An 18573-nucleotide genomic window follows, 5' to 3' on the forward strand; every position below is an offset into this window, starting at 1 on the left:
CAAGTTAACCCACCCGAATCCTTGCAGATATCCGACTGGGTCGAGTGGTTTATGTCTATCATTAAACGTTGGAGGAAGACAATTCGGACACACCAAAATTGGAGACAAACAACACGGTGCAGACTATGCCACGAACGGCGCCGAAACGGGTTTGTCAGTGGGGCGACTAAGGCGTTCCTCCAGAGCTCTTTAACTAAGCGACCCCCGCCGGGATCTATCCGCAGTGCCATAATACCGGGCGATACTGGGCCGAGTTACAATGAAGACAGGGCGGAGGTGCAAAGGCAGCTAACGGCCTTACTAGACAATTGGATACTCGTGGATGAAAGGACAAACAGGCCACGGTACTTAGACACTCTGAATCCGGACGATATTTATACACTTCCACAATTTGCACAGGAATGGATTCTTCCTGATATCGTGCGAGGAGGACGGTACGCCGCCGCGTGGCAGACTGCCGGCATAACATGGCAGGACTACCACTACACGGCGGCGATGCAAGCAGAGATTGATAAACAACTGAAGCAACATGTTGTACCAGGGTACGGTGGGATTTCCCAAGAGATGTTAATTTCAGCTCCAGCACAAGTGAGGCAGCGAGAACGGGAGATTATTGAGCTAATCCTACGTATCGGACTAGCTCCGAAAATACTACGCCGGAAACAAATGGTATTCCTGCCGAAAAACGCCGAATGTGAACCCAACATTAGATGTGTCTAAGGGTTTACCACCATGGCGGCCGATCACGGTCCAAGCTGCCTTCGCCAACCGACTCTTTCTTGTAATAAAGCAGTTTGTCGATGGTGGCATACCACTCAGTCTTCTGCAACACGGATTCTGGTCGGACATGTCTGTCATAGACGCCGCACTAATGACAACACTGCTAATTGATCGAGCAAAGGAGTAGAAGGAGCTACTCCTACTAGTATCTAAAGATTGTCTTAAGTGCTATGGCTGTATCCCCGCGTGGGTTATGGAGCTCATATGTCTTGGACTAGGAGTTCCGGACACCGTGCGAAAACTGATGATCGATCTACTGGGACCAGGTGAAATTGAAGAGAGAACATCATTCGGATGGATTGCCACAGGGGAGCGTGAACTCGGCATTGGTCAGGGCTCGGTCCTCGCTATTCTACACATCGGAGTGTACATGGACTGCCTACAAGAGCAGCTCGAGAAATGCGTAGACCCTGTCGTGATCAGACATAGTCAGAAAGACCACGGGATTAACATTGCCAGCACCATGTTTGTGGACGATCAACTGGACGCATCATATAATGGACTGGTGAATCGTGCGAGGGTCACCAATATGTTTACTGGTAAATATGCCACAGGAGGTGTTTTTGGCTAAGCGAAGTCGTTCCAGATGTATCTCGCTAGGCCCACGGAGCATTACCCAGCGGTGCACTTAAATGACAACCTCGGAATACCACAACGAGTGCAAATTATGTCACCAGAGCAAGGCTTTAAACGTCTTGGTATATATCAAGGCGGCGAGGACCAGTGGGCGGCGTCGCTCAGATCAACATGGCAACGAATAGTGTCGGACGCCGATCGAGTACAACGTCTAGGGCTTTCGCTACCAGAATTCCGTTACGTGGTGAACCATACATGGATTCCTCGATTGCGCTACCTCATGGTTGTAACGGGGTTACATGGTGTGGAACACACAGGGGTACGAAGTACCCGGAGATTTAACAAACTCTCAGTACATAAGTTGGAGAGTTAACAAGGTCTCTCAGTACGTTGGCCGAAAGCCACACGTTATGCATTTGATTAGATTAACTATGCTAGATAGTTAAACAGATACATTTACCCCTAGGCGGCTTGGCCGCAATAATAGTAAATAAAACACTTCTGGTTTTGAAGCATAAAGTTAAGGTATTAACTTTGAGCCCTGGTCTTGGGCTGTAAGTGTCTTTTGGATAAGGAACTTAATATTAGTGACTCTTTGAGTCGAACGTCTTCCTCTGACGCTAAAGCTACGGCAGCCCCGCTGCACTTGGTAGCACTTGTAGTCAATCCCGCTCCTGAGTCGGTTGACTATATCCTCTGTGAGGATGGAACACCCCGTGTTCGCGAATTTTCCCCCGGCGCAGCAGGACGCGCTTACTAAGCTTATGTCCTTGCTTGGCCCGGAGGGCGTGGCTCATCTTGCATCGCAAGGTCCAGAGGCGGTCACTGCCAGGCTGAAATCGTTCTCCCGCTACGAGAACGCGCTCTTGGAGCATGTCCAAGAGAAGATGAGCGCCGCAACGGCGGCGGCGTCGATGACGCGTGAAGGGTCTTTGAGACTAAAACCGCTCATGGAGAGCGTAAAAACCTTCGAGGGGAAGGATGGAGAGAATCTCCTTCTCTGGACCCGTGAGGTCGAGATGGCCATGGAATCGGCCCTGCTCCAGTCTGAGCATCAGCGCGTGGCGCTGGCTATCTCCAGGCTTGGAGGTCGCGCTCGCGAATGGGCACTAACGTGCGGCACGTCTGTTGACGCTGCATTTCCCACTTGGGATCAGCTGAAGCAACAGCTTTCGCGCGTGTTCGCGCCGCCTCATCAGGCGTACCGTTTCCGGTCGAAGTTCCTTGCTACCCGCCAGGGTAAGAAGGGGTTATTCGACTATGTCCAAGAGCTGAGAACTACTATCGCCGGAATGGCGGCGGACCCTCTTCTAGAACCGGTCAGCGTGACCGTGTTCGTGGAGGGACTTCGTGTGAGCGCAGCTCGAACGGAAGTGTTCCGTGTACACCCTAACTCTTTAGAAGAGGCGGTGAATTTGGCATTAAATGCCGAGCACAACTTCAGGTCGGCTCGACCTGGTTGGAGCGATAGTAGCGCAAGCTCTTCGAGCGTTCCAGAGCCGATGGACCTCAGCTTTGCTGAAGATGAAGAAGCAGAGCTTCTTGCTGCGGAGCAGCGCGCCGGCATCCGCCGATGCTTTGTGTGCAATAGCACTAAGCACTTGAGGGCCTATTGCCCTCTGCACAAGAAGCGCGAGGCTCCGGCGAGCCAACCCTCCGGGTCATCGCCGGGAAACGGCAACTCCCAGCCTACTGGGGAAGAACTGAGTTCTGTTGTGCCTCGAAGAGGTAGAGAACAACGGGGCTCAGCCCCGAAGAGAGCTGAGCTCTCTTACGAGAAGAGTGTGTGCAAGCCGGGCTTGCTGGTGGTTCAAGCGAGCGTGAAGGGCTTTGCAAAGCCATGGAGAGTCTTGATTGACTCGGGAGCCTCGGGCAACTACACCCGTCGCTCCACCCTGGAAGGGAGTCAGCTGTATGCTGAGGCACTGGAAGTGCCAACGAGAGATGCCGTCTCTGTCCGTCTCGCGACGGGGACACTGGTAACTGTGTCGAAGGTCTCTGTCGACCTTGGAGTGAAGTTTGAGAGCTTCGATGGCGTGGAATCCTGCTCCGTCTTAGACCTGGATGCGTGGTATGACCTCATCCTTGGCATGGCATGGCTAGAGCGCCATAAGACATGGATCGACTGGAAGTCGAAAACGCTGGGTGCGTCGCACCCTGCTCCTAGTGGAGCTTTGGTGAGTCATGAACCCACCTCTGCTTGGAAGCAGAAGCGCTTTTGGCGCGAGCACGAGGCCGAGGCGGCCGTTGTGCTGGACATTGGTATGTCCGAAATTGTTAGCAACGAGGTTGCTGTTTGCCCTGAGGGCGTACGTGGTGCGGCACGCTATCCGCTGAGCGGTGCAGGTCAGGTCAATGACCAGCTGCTGGGTCCTGGTGAGGACGAGCGCGGAGTGGCGCGTAATCCACTGAGTGGTACGAATCTGGTCGATGACCTACCGCTGCGTGACCCGAGGGTCGCGGTCGACTGCTAGTCGAGGCATCATGGGCGTGGCCCAGGAGATGCAGGTGAAGTGACACCTAGCTCACTGTGTGAAGGTCAACGACCGGTGACCGGGAGGAATCGACGAGGCACGACGCTTGCGACGCTGCTGCTTCCCCGAAGCCGACGCAGAGGTAGAACGCGTCCCGTCACCACAATCCCTCGATGAATGCCGCGAGGAGTGGCGATTACGCGGCGGCAAGGACTCATCACTCATCTCATCGTCAGAGCCGAAGATTGCCGCATGAAGGCTTCTCGCTTTAGCAGAACGATGAGCCTCTTCGGCCGCTAATGTCAGAACATTAAGGACTGCCAGCAGAGTTTTCGGATAAAGAAATGGGATCCAAGAGCGACCCAGCGGCAGGATTCGTCGAGCCGGCGGACGGTGCAGAACCGTCACCAGGCCCTAACACCTCGTCGTCAGACGCGTCAAGGTCCTCAAGCAGCTGAGCAGTCACAGTGTGGGCGGTCGCAGCAGATCTTTGGATGAAGCGCCCAAACGGGGACGTCAACACGGCCGAGCTCGCAGGGAGAGACGGCCTGAGGGCACTCACGGCCGGAGTCACTAGGTCAGTCGGCGTAGTGGATACGCTCAGACCCCGAGAAGGAGTGACGTGAGAGGATCGGCCAGAAGACGACTGAGAGCGCCCAACCACCGTTGACACGACGCTGAGCGGTGCACTTGACTGGGGCAACCCAGCGGAGGTGGGCGAAGTCGAGCCTGGGGCACAAACGCTCGTAGCCGGGACAGGCAGCGAAGCCACGACGTCGGATGAAGATACCAGCGGTGGGCGAGTAGCCGCGACTGACGAAGTCAACGGAGGACCGGAAGACGAAGAACCCGCCGAAGTCGTCGAAGAAACCGCAGGAACGGTGTCGGCGGGCGGTTCAGGCAACTCAAACTCGAATTCAGCTTCGCTCGAAGCGTCATCGTCGTCTTCAGAGCGAACAGAGACAGCGGGTTGGGTAGCAGAACGCAGCTGAAGGTGATGAACCTTCTTCCGCCGAGTCCGACGACGGGACTTTCCAGAGCGGGGCCTTCCTCCATCGGACATAGTAGCTTGATGAGAACTTGAGTGCAAAAGAGGCACTGATAGCCTCGTGTCCATCCTCCCCGGGAAGTAGACAAGCGTACGACTGAGGCGGATGCGGCGCCGGTGGACGATGACGAGGACCTGCAGCAGTGGGAGACTTTGGGTAGGCATAACGTCGAAGCCGCTGAGTCGAATATAAGTTCGCCAAAGGCGTACGGTGAAGCTGGGCGAGGGTCGGCTCGGGTTGGCTCGTAGCCGCCGCTGAGCTGACAAGAGCCGCAGCCGAGTCTGCCAATGAAGTCACAGAAGACGCTTGACTAGCTGGGGGAGCCACACTAGGACCAATAGCGGAACTCGCCACTGGAGCATCTAGGCGAGGATGGACAATCAACTCCAACCGCCGAGTTTCACCGGCTGGAATATGAAGAACCTTAGGGAAGCGAGACTCCAAGACACGACACAGCCGGGCGTTAAGGAGAAGGTCGGACGGATCAAGTCCAGGAACCTACAAGCCACCGCCAGCAGCAGCAGCAGCCATGTGAAGGTCGTGCATCGGAATAATGCCATTCCGACGGATGAGCCGCTACTGTCGCAAGGTCACAGCCCGCTGCTCAGCGATCACCGACTGAGCGTGCCGCAAAGGTTGAGTGCCGATGGATCAGTACAACCGCACCGACTACTGCAGCTGCTCGAAATGCTTGGAAGCGATGCCCTGAAGAGTGCCGAACGTCGCATCCCTCTCGGAAATGGATCGGTGAAGAAGGTCGATCTTGGCGTCTCGATCCAATACCTGCTGATGATGGAGCTGGGCCTGACCCAACGCAGCGTCAACCTTGCTCTGCTCAGCCGCGATAGCCCGAGCAAGTTTTGCCTCGCTCAGAGCTACAGCCTTTCGCAATGAAGCAAGGAAATTTGCAGACTGCGCGGCAGCAGCCTCCAATCGAGACACCTGCTGTTGTGCCGATGAGAGCTGAGTGGACAAGTCGACGTTGCTGAGAGCAAGAGAGTCCAGTTGTAATGGGCCCCTCCATTACATAGTAGGTAGATTTCTTTACATAAGTAGGTGCATCAGCACACGACTAGCGTGTGCTGAAATGCTGTCATGCCAGTGGCTGATATATGGGGAGCCAGACCCATTATTAGCCAATTGGACTATGACGTGTATTTGAGTGGCCAGGGCTGTCGCCTTGGTCCTAAAATAAAGTCAGAGTTGATTTTCCTTAAACCTAAGCCTCAGTCGTCTTATTGCGAGCTTCCTCAACACTATAGTGTAAGCAAGTAACGGAGTAAATACCTGGCCCGTTACACCTGGTAGCACTTTGTAGTCCTTCCAACGAACAAGTTCGACATGAGCCAAGACCTCGACCACGCTGCCTTTTTTCATCTCACTCGGATCGAGTGGGAAGCTCTCCGCCGCCTTGCGGCGGTGTCCGGAGAAGCCGTCGTCACGTCGCTGCTGCGCTCAGCGACGCCCGACGAGCAGCGCGTTGCGGCACAAGAATTCATGGAACGCGAGCTCGCCGATGCGAATCGGCGAGTGTCAACTCCCTCGCGTATCCCCACGAATGACGTCGTGAAGCTAGAGACGTCCACCTACTCCGGTGCCGGAGAAGATCGACTTCTGCTGAATCGCTGGTTTCGAGAGATCGACATCGTCATCGCCTCGAGGTTGATCGAGGCGCCTTCCGCGAAGGTCCTTTTCCTCCTCTCGCGGTTGTCTGGGAAAGCCAAGGAATGGGCTCTCGGCAAGTTGGTTGTCGATCCCAACGTCTTCCCCACTCTGGATACCCTCCAGAGTGACCTTCGGCTCGCGTTCGAGCCGCCGCAAGATGAATCCCGAATCCGGGCAGACTTCTTCGCCCTTCGGCAAGGCACGATGACTATGCGCGACTACGTCCAGAAGATACGACACCTCGCGTCGTGCATCGTGTCTAAGCCGATCGATATGGCCTCTCAGGTTCATGTATTCGTGTTCGGTATGCGCGAAGGCATGACGCGCTACTGCCTTACAAGATCGGACCCCCCTACGCTCGAAGAGGCATTCGCCCTCGCCCTACGCGAGGACTACGTGGTTGCGGCGTCATACGCTCACGCGCTACCTGCTTCTGCTCGGGATTCTGCGCCCGAGCCCATGGACATCGACGCTATCGATACGACGAGCAATCGTCAGCGTTATGCAGCGCGTCAAAGCGGTGCTCGGAACAATCGTTCTCTCACCTGCTTCCGCTGTCGGAAGGTCGGTCATCGCGCGGCGGAGTGCCGCGCGCCAGCTCCAGAGCTTGCGCATGTCGATGCTGAGACCGTGAATTCTGACCAGCCAAAAAACCGTCAGGGTCAGTAGGTGCGGGGCGCCCTACCGGCTGGAATGGAGGTCCGGGTCCCCCGGTGGCAACCCAACCTCCTAGCCCTCCTGTGCTGCATGCACACTTTCATGCCACCACAACGCCGAGCGATTCAAGATTGATCATTATCAGTCTTCATGTCGCCGGTGCCCGGCGACCACTGCGAGCGCTCCTTGATTCAGGAGCGACCAACAACTTCTTCCGCGCGTCGTGCTTGTCGGTACTCCCGTCGGACATCACTGTCCGCAAAGGTAGAGGGGAGGTCGCTGTCAAGTTGGCCGATGGGAAATCACACCGCGTCGCGCGCCGCGAGATTACACTTCCGTACACGTTCGACGGTTTCCGAAGCAACGACGACTTCCTCGTCATTGAGATGAATTACGCGTTTGACTGCATCCTGGGTGTGCCGTGGCTGACGCGCTATCAACCAGAGATTGACTGGTTGGCCCGGTCGGTCAAGCGTCGCAGTGGTTATGATGTGAGCGAGGTGTTCACGCATCTCCTGGTCGCCCAGAAGGATTGGCCTCACGTCACCGTCGTGGACCGGTCATCCACGACGAACGTTGTGCACAGAGTGAGCGATGGCCCTCTCTGCACGGCTTGCGCAGTGCAGTTAACCGACGAGTCCCCGCGGCGACGCGGAAATGATGACCAACTGGCGGTCGAGCAGGGGCTTCCGCAGATGTACGCGACGGCGGTCGAGCAGGGGCTCCCGCAGACGAACGAGATGGCGGTCGAGCAGGGGCTCCCGCAAACGAATGAGATGGCGGTCGAGCAGGGGCTCCCGCAGACGAACGAGATCGCGGTCGAGCAGGGGCTCCCGCAAACGAACGAGATGGCGGTCGAGCAGGGGCTTCCCGCCAAAAGAATGAGATGGCGGTCCGAGCAGGGGCTCCCCCCAGACGGAACGAGATCCGCGGTCGAGCAGGGGGCTCCCCGCATACGAACGAGATGTGCGGTCGAGCAGGGGCTCCGTCAATTGAGCCGGTGGTCAAGCAGTTGGCGCTCCCGCTGAACACTACCGCGCTCGAGCAGGGGCTCCCGCTAGAGGAAGGTGACCTCTCGTCCAGCGAGAGCGACTCATCATCCTCGAGTTCGCACTCGAGGCGGCGGCAGTCGAAGCGGCGTCGGCTGAAACCTCGCCGAGAGCCCGTGCCAAGTGACAGCTCACCGACGGAGTCGGTCTGCATGCTTGAGTACGTGGAAGGTACTCCCGGTCGCCGACGAACACTCGAGCTCGCAAACCCACCTAGCGAGGCAGGGTCGATCACTCGACTTCCAGGTCTCTCCTGGAAGAACTTCCTTCGCGGCCTCAAGGGCGATGAAATCGAACAGGTTTGCATGATCGCCGACGCCGATTCGGCGTCGCCCGAAGTGAATGCAGTCCGTGACGGCGACGCTCCCTCGCGCCCAAAGAGCGCTGAGCCGAAGTCGGCCCGCGAGGAGCGCTTCGCAGCGTAGTCTTGGGAAGCGCTACGCGAATCCGGCAATCCAGTCTACGAGTCCGCCCGCGAATATAGAGATTTTTTCCGGCTAAAGTTCAGCTGGGCTTCCGGAGTGGCCAAGAAATGCTCGCCAGAGATGCTTCAGTGGCGAGCTCCGATATTTGTCTTAGTGTGGCTCCCCAAGCTAGTCCCGATCTTGCGGGAGTGGCCGCTCACGCGAGATCAGGTCCAAGCTATCGATGACTTCTTCGAGAGGCGCCGCAAGGCGGGTCATGTGCGTGAGAGCACATCGCCGCACTCCAGTCCGACCTTCTGTGTGAAGAAAGCCACGGGCGGATGGCGCATCGTCCATGCCCTGAACAAGCTGAGCGACGCTACCATCCCTGCCCAGATGCCAATTCCTCGGAAGGACACGGTGCTCGACGCAATGTCGGGTAGTGAGGTCTTCAGTGCCATCGACTTGACCGATGGGTTCTACCAAATCCTCATGAGGCTGAGCGACATACCGCTCACAGCGGTAAGCACTCCCAGTGGTATGCTCTAGGAGTGGCTTGTTATGCCACAAGGCTTGAAGAATGCTCCCGCTACGTTCAATCGCATGGTATCCCATGTGCTGCGCCCGCTCCGCGATTTCGCACCGAGTTATTTCGATGACATCTTCGTACACAGTCGCGCTAAGGGAGGCCTCAGCGCGCTTGAAGTCCACTTGAAGCATCTGAGGCAAGTCTTCCAAGTGATGCGCGAAAACAAGCTGTATGCCAACTTGAAGAAGTGTATATTCTGCGCGCCGGAGCTTCCGGTGCTTGGCTGCTTTGTGAGCAAGAACGGCGTCCGCGCCGACCCCGAGAAAGTGTCGTCGATATGTGCGTGGCCTACGCCACAGAATCCCACTGAACTGCGTCAGTGGCTGGGTCTCGCAAATTATCTCCACAAGTACACGAAGAATTACGCCGGATTGATCCAGCCGCTCTCTTCGTTGTTGAAGAAAGATGTGTCGTGGTCGTGGACTTCCGCACATCAAGCCGCCTTCGACTCGATGAAGAAGAGTCTCCCCGAGGCCCCAATCCTCGCGCTCCCGGATGACTCGAAGCCTTTTCACGTCGTCTGCGACGCGAGCGATTTCGCCATCGGCTGTGCGCTGATGCAATTCAATGAAGAAGGTCAAGAGCGTGTCGTAAGCTACTAGTCCAGGCAGATGAAGCCGGCGGAGCGCAACTACCCTGCTCACGACAAGGAGCTCCTTGCGATGCGCTACGCTCTGATCAAGTTCAGAGTGTACTTGTTGGGTGGGGATACCTTCGCGGTGTATACCGACCATGCATCGCTGAGGACAGCGATGAAGAGTCTTCATCTCTCCCAGCGGATGGTCCGCTGGCTTTCGTTCTTCTCTGAGTACAACTTCGTTGTCCACTACAAACCCGGCAAAAACAACATTCTCGCCGACGCTTTGTCTCGGCGTCCCGACTACGACCCACGCGGTGCATTGGGTCGACAATCTTCGCTGGATGAAGACGATGTAGACGAGTGTGCCACGTGCGAGGCGTCAGCCGTCAGCCTGCCGAGCGTCTCCACGGTAATGCCACTTCGCGACGAGATCCGAGCTGCTTACGACCATGACTCGATGTTCTCCAGTATCCTGGAGCATCTCCGATCTCCCAGCGCCGATACACTGGGAGCCCTTTCCCGCTCTGTACGAAGCAAAATCCACCGATATCGTCTCGAGGACGGGCTGCTGACGTACAGCATCGACAACTTCGATTCCCCACGTATCGTTGTTCCTAACGACCCCGATCTGCGCTCACGGATTATCCATGAGTTTCATGATGCCTCGCTGGGTGCTCATCTCGGTCGCGAGAAGACATTTGCCGCTGTGTCACGCGACTTTTATTGGCCCCACCTGTACAAATGGGTACGTAAGTGGGTGCGCACCTGCGAGATCTGCCAGCGCGTGAAACGTGCCTCGTCTTCGCAAGCTCCCCTGCGTCCTCTACCGGTGGCCACCGAGGCCGGGCGCTCGGTGTCGATGGACTTCATCTTCGGGCTCCCACCCGATGCTAAAGGACGCTCAGGTGTCTTGGTGTTCGTAGACCACTTCAGCAAGATGGTACACCTGATTCCGGTGTCGGATTCGATCACCGCGGCAGATACCGCGGTGCACTTCATCGATGCGGTCTTCCGCCATCATGGTCTTCCTGAATCCATCGCCTCCGACCGCGACCCGCGCTTCACGTCGGCCTTCTGGTCGAAGCTCTTCGAGCTACTGGGCTCGAAGCTGTTGATGTCCACAGCAGCCCATCCGGAAACGGACCAGACGGAGCGCGTAAATCGCGTCCTCGAAGACGTCCTTCGAGGCTACGCGACGTCGTTCTCCAGCTGGAGCTCGTTTCTGCCTCTGGCCGAGTTCGCGCTGAACAACACGGTACACGCGTCGACTAAGCTGACGCCCTTCTTCATTAACACCGCGCGACACCCGCGTGTCCCTGCTCTTCTCGCCGTGGGTCATCCCACAGCGCCGTGTGTCTCCACTCTGGGTGGGAAAGAAGCTGCCGACAAGCCGTCTACTCCAGCTTTGATGTCTCCGGCGGCAACACCGGTACTGGGTCAACCGATACACACACCGGTTGCTAATGATATCTCGAGTGTATCCCCAGTCCCCACATCGGTCAACGCAGTGACACGTTCCGCATCGAGCCCACTTGCGCCGGCTAACTACGCGCCGAAGCATGCGGCGCGACCAATCGACTCCGCAGTCGTCTCCGACTTTGTACTACAGCGCCAAGCGGTCACCCGCTATGTTCGTGACGCACTGCAGGACGCAGTGGACAAGCAGAAGGAGAACGCTGATAAGGCTGGCCGTGTTTAGGACAGGCGAACGAGTGCTCCTGTCGACTGAAGGTATCAGAAATTCTGCGGTTACCAACCTCGGCGCGAACAAACTCGCGCCGCGCTTTATTGGGCCGTTTACGGTGATCAAGACCATTGGTGACGCTTACACTCTGGTTATTCCTTCGACACTACGGCTACATCCGACGCTCTACGTCGGACGTTTAAAGAAATACCATCCGTCCGAGATCCCGGACGCTGATTCGTCCTCGAGTGACGCGGCAACTTTCCAGCGAGATGGTCCTCCTCCTTTGATCGACTCTTCGGACGCTCAGCGTTGGATCGTTGAGCGAATCGTCGACCATGACTTTCGCCAGTGTCATGGAACCCGTGACGGTCACACTGAAGCGTTTCCACAGGGTCGCGCCCTGCGGGACAAGAAACAACACTATCGCGTGCGTTGGCTGGGACTCTCCCCAGGTGAAGATACTCGGGAGCCGCGCAGTCGCTTGCGGGAAGACGTTCCCGACATCGTGAACGAAAACGAGAAGACACTCACGTTCCGAAGCGTGAGTGAGCCGGGTGCTGATACCCGCGGTGAAGAAGGCGACCAGCCTCCGCTGGTACACGGAGGCGCTCGCCATGATGATTAAGAAGAAAACTGGAGCTGACGCCGGGATCGAACCGGCGACCAGCTACACGAGAACTCGGCACTGTACCTTTGAGCCACTCGGTGAGCTAGCCGAGTGAACAAGTGAGTGAGTGAGTGAGTGGGTGAGTGAGTGAGTGAGTTCTTGCGTGAGTGACGCGAGTTTCCACGACGACGAGTGAAACCCCAGCTCGCAGGTCACCTATATTCCGACGTCGCAGTCGCCTGGGTCTACAGGATACTTCTCCGTACGCACATCGTCTCATCTGAGTGAAGTGGTTGTCGTCCCCGTATTCGCGGTCTCAAGTACCTCGTGCGCTGTCTTCGTGATCCTCGTGTCTGCTAGAACATCGTGGACGTTCCACGATGAGCGTATCCCCAAACACAAGGAAGTCTCCAGTCGGCGCTCAGTCTTTGCGTCTGTGGTGATCATCGTGCCAGCGTTTCCTTGCAAAAACACTTGCTCATGCACTTGTCGCGGAGTTTGATCTCCGTGGGAATCGAACTCACGCGTACTGCGCGTGAGCATGCTCCATTACCCGCTCGGACACGACGTCGCATCTCGATGCGCCTCAGGGCAACTCCAAAGGTCCAAGCTCCACTCCACCAGAACCTCACCTGACTCCTCGAAGCCCACGTGTGTCGACACCAACGCCAGCGCCGGTGGCCTCCAAGCTGTTGCCTGAGATGGCTTCTCACTCTGCACGCTCGCTGCCGAGCGTGGTGTCTCTTGTTGACACGCCAGTGGCTTGATGCCGCGAGTGTCGCCGCTATATCCGCCGTTCCAGCAGTTTTCTGCAATGTTCTTCATCAGTGCTTATGTTGCGTAAGTGCAACTTTAAGAGGGGGGGGTAATGTAATGGGCCCCTCCATTACATAAGTAGGTAGATTTCTTTACATAAGTAGGTGCATCAGCACACGACTAGCGTGTGCTGAAATGCTGTCATGCCATTGGCTGATATATGGGGAGCCAGACCCATTATTAGCCAATTGGACTATGACGTGTATTTGAGTGGCCAGGGCTGTGGCCTTGGTCCTAAAATAAAGTCAGAGTTGATTTTCCTTAAACCTAAGACTCAGTCGTCCTATTGCGAGCTTCCTCAACAGTATAGTGTAAGCAAGTAGCGGAGTAAATACCTGGCCCGTTACACCAGTCGCCGAGTCAGTGCGCGGCTCTCCTCCTGAACAGCTTGATTGTCGGCTCGGAGATCGCCAATGATCTGGGGATAATCAAAAGCGACGTAGTTGCCTTTCATAATATCCAACAGCTCCCCCGCGGAAGCAGCATGCAAGATCGCTCGCCGCTGCGCGGGATCGGAAGGCTCCACGGAACGAGTAAATCCGTAGGCCATGAGCCTCGCCAAGAAGGTCAATTCTTCTCGGCGCTCGTACCCTTGCTCGTTAACCCTGGCCATGAGGGAGTCAAGACTCACTGGAGCAGCCGAGCTTGACTGACTGGTGGCGCCCGAAGTGGTGTCGCCCGGCAAGCTTGGTGGACTAGGAGGGCACACGCGAGAAGGCCCCGCCGACTCCGCGTCAGACTCATGGGAAGTTGTGGTCGACCAACCTAGCTTCAGGCCGGTCGCTGACCCCACGAGTGCCGACAGGTCGAGGAATCGACTCAGCTGGCGCGCCAACGGTCGCCCGAACTCAGCTGAAGGGTCGGTAGAGATCTGAAACGAGTACATTTCACCTGATATTTGTAAAGGAAGCATAGGATTAAATAGGGGGAGCCGAAAGGGCTCCCAGAAGATAACAGAGCATAATTTGTCTAGTCCAAGACACGTGTACACTTTCCCGGTAAGTCCCTGCATAGGGCTGGATTATGCCTGCCGTCAATACTCGAGAGGCATAGCTTGTAGGGTATTGACTGGTAGCGCCAAGAGATTAGGTCGGTCCGGGTAGGACAAAGTCTCGCTACGCGCGAAAGAAAGCCCCGCATACTCAGCGGGCCGGTACGTCGGATAGCCCGGGTGCCGTAACACTTCTAGCTGAGCAGCCTCTGCGCTCGGTGACCTGTAAAAGCGCTCGCGCGCCGTCGTCCATCCTTTGGTGGAGGGCACAGGGTTGTGAACGAGCTCCGCCGAATTAAACTCGGCGGAGCCTCGGAAGTGATCTGACTTAGTTAGTCGGAACCGAGTGGAAGCGAGCCACTCGTCTGTCCCGGAAGGGCCGGACCGCGAGGGGACCACCCTCTGCGCAGGCCATACAACCGCCGACCTAACTCGGCGATTCGTTGTGGTTTGTGTAAAAAAATCCACATCTGACGGTATTTGTGTGTTCTACTACATCACATGTAGTTTACGTTTGCTGGGTGCTTATACGTCAAGTATTAACGGGTCGGCACCTGTAAATTAACAACGCCTCGCTGAAGAGACACCGCTTCGAACTATTCTACTACTTGCTTTCTGGACGCCTTCTTCCTATGGAGAACGCGAATTCTGACGACATTTCGACAAACGACGACCAGGTAGAGAAACTGTCTGCCCCAAAATCGGATGATGAGAACATTGAGGACGTAGATATTCCACCTACACAACCTGCTCAGTAAATGGACGTAAGAAGTGACAGTTGTAGTCTCCGTAGGGCAAACAGCAATGAATGCATGTTTTATTACCACAAAATGCCTCTTTGGGTATGAGATCGCACAGCATTAGCAAAGGTGGAGGCAATTCTAGTGATAAGTCCAAAAAAATTTATTCCTTCACGGACGAATACAGTATTAATCGGACAATGGTGCAAACATTACAGATTATTTGAGATCTCCCGGATTATGTCATGTACTGTACAAGATTAATCCTGGACTTCGCTCTGCCACACATTCGTATCTTCCCCGTCCTCGACAAATCCTCCCGTATCTTCCCCAAATGGTACACAGTTAAGATTGTCTTTAATGTCCAGGATAAATCCTGACCTCAGTCTAGTACAAGTCCATGTAAATAATCCTGGCCTCCAACAGCGACCTTAAATATTGTACTTAAGTATATTAATAAGAATCTTCTAGGTATAATTCGAACATCCTTTTCAAAGTAGAGCATTCTACTTTTTAATAAATGGGTTTGCTTCCAGAGCAAAGCATTTTACCAACTCTTCTTATTTATGTAGCGAGTGCAATAAAGAAGGAGGCCAGGACTTCCCTGCATAAATTGCGAAATCTCTTTTAATTTCTGCGGTGAAGCTATGTTTCTTTCCTAAACCACTTGCATCTCATCATGAACACAACAGACCTGATTGTCTTATTATTTTGTATGGCACTGACAATACTGTTCACTTGAACATGCATTTGGAACAGAGGTCGGAAAATACAGTACTGTATTGTATTGACGGCAAATTTTTGCCGCAATAAAATTCCAATATGAGCACTCCCAATAATAAAAATTGCCGCAATTTAAATATATTGGAACAATGTCTAGCTATGTCTTGCCCTTCCGTGTACTCTTGCACCAGCCATGATCCCCGTAAGTATGCTGGCCCGATAGTCGACTGGCCAAGCCACGCCAAGCTCCTCATCATTAAAATTCGCTATCATGTTCTGTGGTAGGTCTGACGACGGCTGCCAGGTTAGTTCTTTAAAACCCCACCCAAGAAAGTAAAAAGTAGTCTTGCCCGTCTTGACTAGTTTTCTTAGCGTATATTCTATCAGCAACATATAAGTCGGGGTCATCTTCGAATTCTGAAGTTTCATCTTCTGAGTCCGTGTTATCCTGGAGAGCCTCCAAGAAAGGCTGGCACCAGGGCAATTCAGCTGCTTCCTTCTCCAGCTTCTGCAAACTTTGCTCCAGGCTGTCAGGTAGACTTGTATGTTTCATCTTCTTCTGTCGTTTGGCGTTAGCAAGTGCGAGGAGTTTATTGTTTGCTTTACGTAGCCGAAAAGTCTAGAAATGTAGCTGCTGCTTCACAAGTGCACTATGTCAGGCAGCGACTGGGCCTACAATTCTTATCTAGAGGACGACACATCACGTTATGATATGAGGTGATTATTCTCGACAAGATGGCGAGTCAAGAATAGCTTTCTTGACTGGGCATCTTGTTAGAATATTTGTTTATAAGTGATTCTTTGGAATGATGTAGCAACTAATAATTTGTTCTAGTAGTTGAGATTAGAGTACACTGCCCCACCAGTTTTTATCCGCTCGTTGCCGCAAATATTGCAGCGAAACAGCCCTTGACCAAGTGATGTGAAGAAGTAGGCGGCGATTTGCTTGTTAAGGACCATCGTAGCTCAAAAATGAAGTGAAGTTTGAGTTGTGGCTCGCGTATCGTAGCTTACTAGACACTCTCGTAGCCACCGGTTTCAGGTTGGTATGAAGATGGTGTGGTGAACAACGAAAATGATGTCATAAGATCTGATTGGTGATGTCATATGGAAATAATAAAACGTTTCCTACCAGGGAACCTTTTGCCATATTTATTGTCAATAATTGGTCCAATACCATATTGTATTGATAAGCTCAACTACCAATAATAGATATTTAAATTGCAAAACCCATTAATTTATAGAATCGCAATTACTATTTCTGACCTCTGATTTGGAAGCACCCTGCGTGTAATGTTTGCGGTGCTCTCTTAATTAACTAACCTGCTTCAGTATTTCTCTTCTGCATTGAGATTCTCTCTTCGTGTTTGCCCAAAGCAATAAATATTTGTCTGTCGGAAAGGGTTAGGGCGTCGGAATGGTATATTCAATTGAATTTGTGAAAACTGACAATGACAGCGCCAGGGACAGCGCCAGGGAAACTGCCCATGAAACGTTCTCACGTAGAAGCCTTTAAGTGGGCTGAAGGCGAAGGAGACGAACAAGAAGAGGATAACTGGGTTGACGACGACGATGATGAACAAGGCGTCGACCATGAATCGGCGCAGGGGGTCGCTCTAGCGGAGGACAAGCCTCCCGCAGTGTCTGGCAAGAAAGACATCCCCGACGTGAAGATCAGATACAAAGTGCCCGATGTGCCCCTTGCTACGGAGTACAATGGCGGCGAGTTCTACTTTGTTCGCGGGTGTTACGATGTCTACTATAAAAAGGTGGAAGATCGGCTGCTAAATGATAAGAAAAAATGCGTGACAGTGACCGGAACCCCAGGTGAGCAGTTAGTTACTATCCAGCATCAATGAACCGTTAGTCATCTAAATGGGCACTTTCCTGCAGGAATTGGAAAGTCGATCTTCTACGCTTATTTCTTGGAACGGTTCAGGAAGGCCAACCCATCCTGGACTATTATTGCGTCAGCGCATACTCCGACAGGGAAAGTCGAATCGCTGGCTGTGTTTGAACCTGGTGAGGAAGCCAAGCACTATCGTCGGCCGGACTCGAGCACTGTAAAAACTGCGATAAGGAAGGTAGAAGGCGTGGATCTCAGTGATGAGACAACCTTGGATCGATATCGAGAGAAATTACTTTGGCTGTGCGATGGACCGCCAAAGGTAGCATTCCGCCAAACAGTTGTGTTTACAAACCCAAACGAGAGATGGCTGAAGCGAGTAAGAAAAACACTTTGCACTTACTACATGCCTCCCTGGAGCCTTAAAGAGCTGCAACTAGCTGCTTCCGTTCTGGAATACCCCATTAGTGATGATGAGATGGAAGAACGATTCTGGAATTTTGGTGGAGTGGCCCGCAATTGCTTTTTGCTTAAGCAAGAACAGGTTGTGCTTACGATTAAAGATTTGACGAAACCGATCGAGCAGATTACTGACCGTGGACATCTCGAAAACCTGCTTATGAATCGGGAAAACACGATTGCGAACCACCGTTTCTTGCACTACGAGCCTGTTGATGATGGAAGGTCAGTAGAAACGAAACTCGTGTCCGAAATGGTAAGCAAAAGGTTTTCGGAGCGACTGCTGGGCGTAATAGAGGGCAGAATGAATGAAGTCAAGGCATTGCTTGATGGCATACCCCCCGCTGCTTCGCTTAGAGGATCCATGTTTGAAGCCAAAGCGCATGCAAAGCTTCGCGACGGACTGCAGTTGAAGGTATTGGAGTTGAAGGCACAAGGAGTGTTTACCGTCAAAACGCGACAAAAACGGGAAACTTTTGATATTGAGCGGAGTGATCCCGCTGATAACTTTGAGCACAGCGCGTTGTCTTCTTTGCTACTGAAGAAAGGACCATACCATCAGCCGAAGTCGAAAACGATGGAGTCAATTGACGGATTCTACTTTCCAAAAACCCTTGTAAGTGGGAAAAGGAAACAGTCTACGGCACTGTCGATGAACATGTCGAGCAAGCGTATACTTCTCTTCCAAATGACGGTCTCCAAGACCCATCCCGTGCGTGCTTTTGGAATCATTTACGTACTTGACAGACTTGGTTTGTTGGAACTAGTCAAGACCAATTCGAAGCGAGCTGCGCTTGTATTTATGGTTCCTCAATCTGGTATGAAGGACTTTGAACGACAGAATGTCATCGCTGATGAGGTGTCGCCACATTCGATCAAAG

At 53.9% G+C, this 18573-nt stretch overlaps 2 protein-coding genes across 2 annotated transcripts; both read left to right on the top strand.

The window, feature by feature from the left end:
- Positions 1-495: 495 nt before the first annotated feature.
- Positions 496-1416, top strand: PITG_13155 (uncharacterized protein; the record flags this gene model as incomplete). Its single annotated transcript, XM_002900629.1, has 5 exons — positions 496-588; positions 722-853; positions 914-970; positions 1061-1337; positions 1391-1416. 5 exons carry the CDS (start codon positions 496-498, stop codon positions 1414-1416), a joined length of 585 nt encoding a protein of 194 aa, XP_002900675.1.
- Positions 1417-17188: 15772 nt separating this feature from the next.
- PITG_13156 (uncharacterized protein) lies at positions 17189-18234 on the top strand (the record flags this gene model as incomplete). Its single annotated transcript, XM_002900630.1, has 5 exons — positions 17189-17192; positions 17281-17430; positions 17521-17741; positions 17820-18058; positions 18180-18234. 5 exons carry the CDS (start codon positions 17189-17191, stop codon positions 18232-18234), a joined length of 669 nt encoding a protein of 222 aa, XP_002900676.1.
- Between the last annotated feature and the right edge of the window lie 339 nt (positions 18235-18573).

The sequence above is a fragment of the Phytophthora infestans genome, genomic scaffold (assembly GCF_000142945.1).
Source record: "Phytophthora infestans T30-4 supercont1.25 genomic scaffold, whole genome shotgun sequence".
NCBI classification, from domain to species: domain Eukaryota; phylum Oomycota; class Peronosporomycetes; order Peronosporales; family Peronosporaceae; genus Phytophthora; species Phytophthora infestans.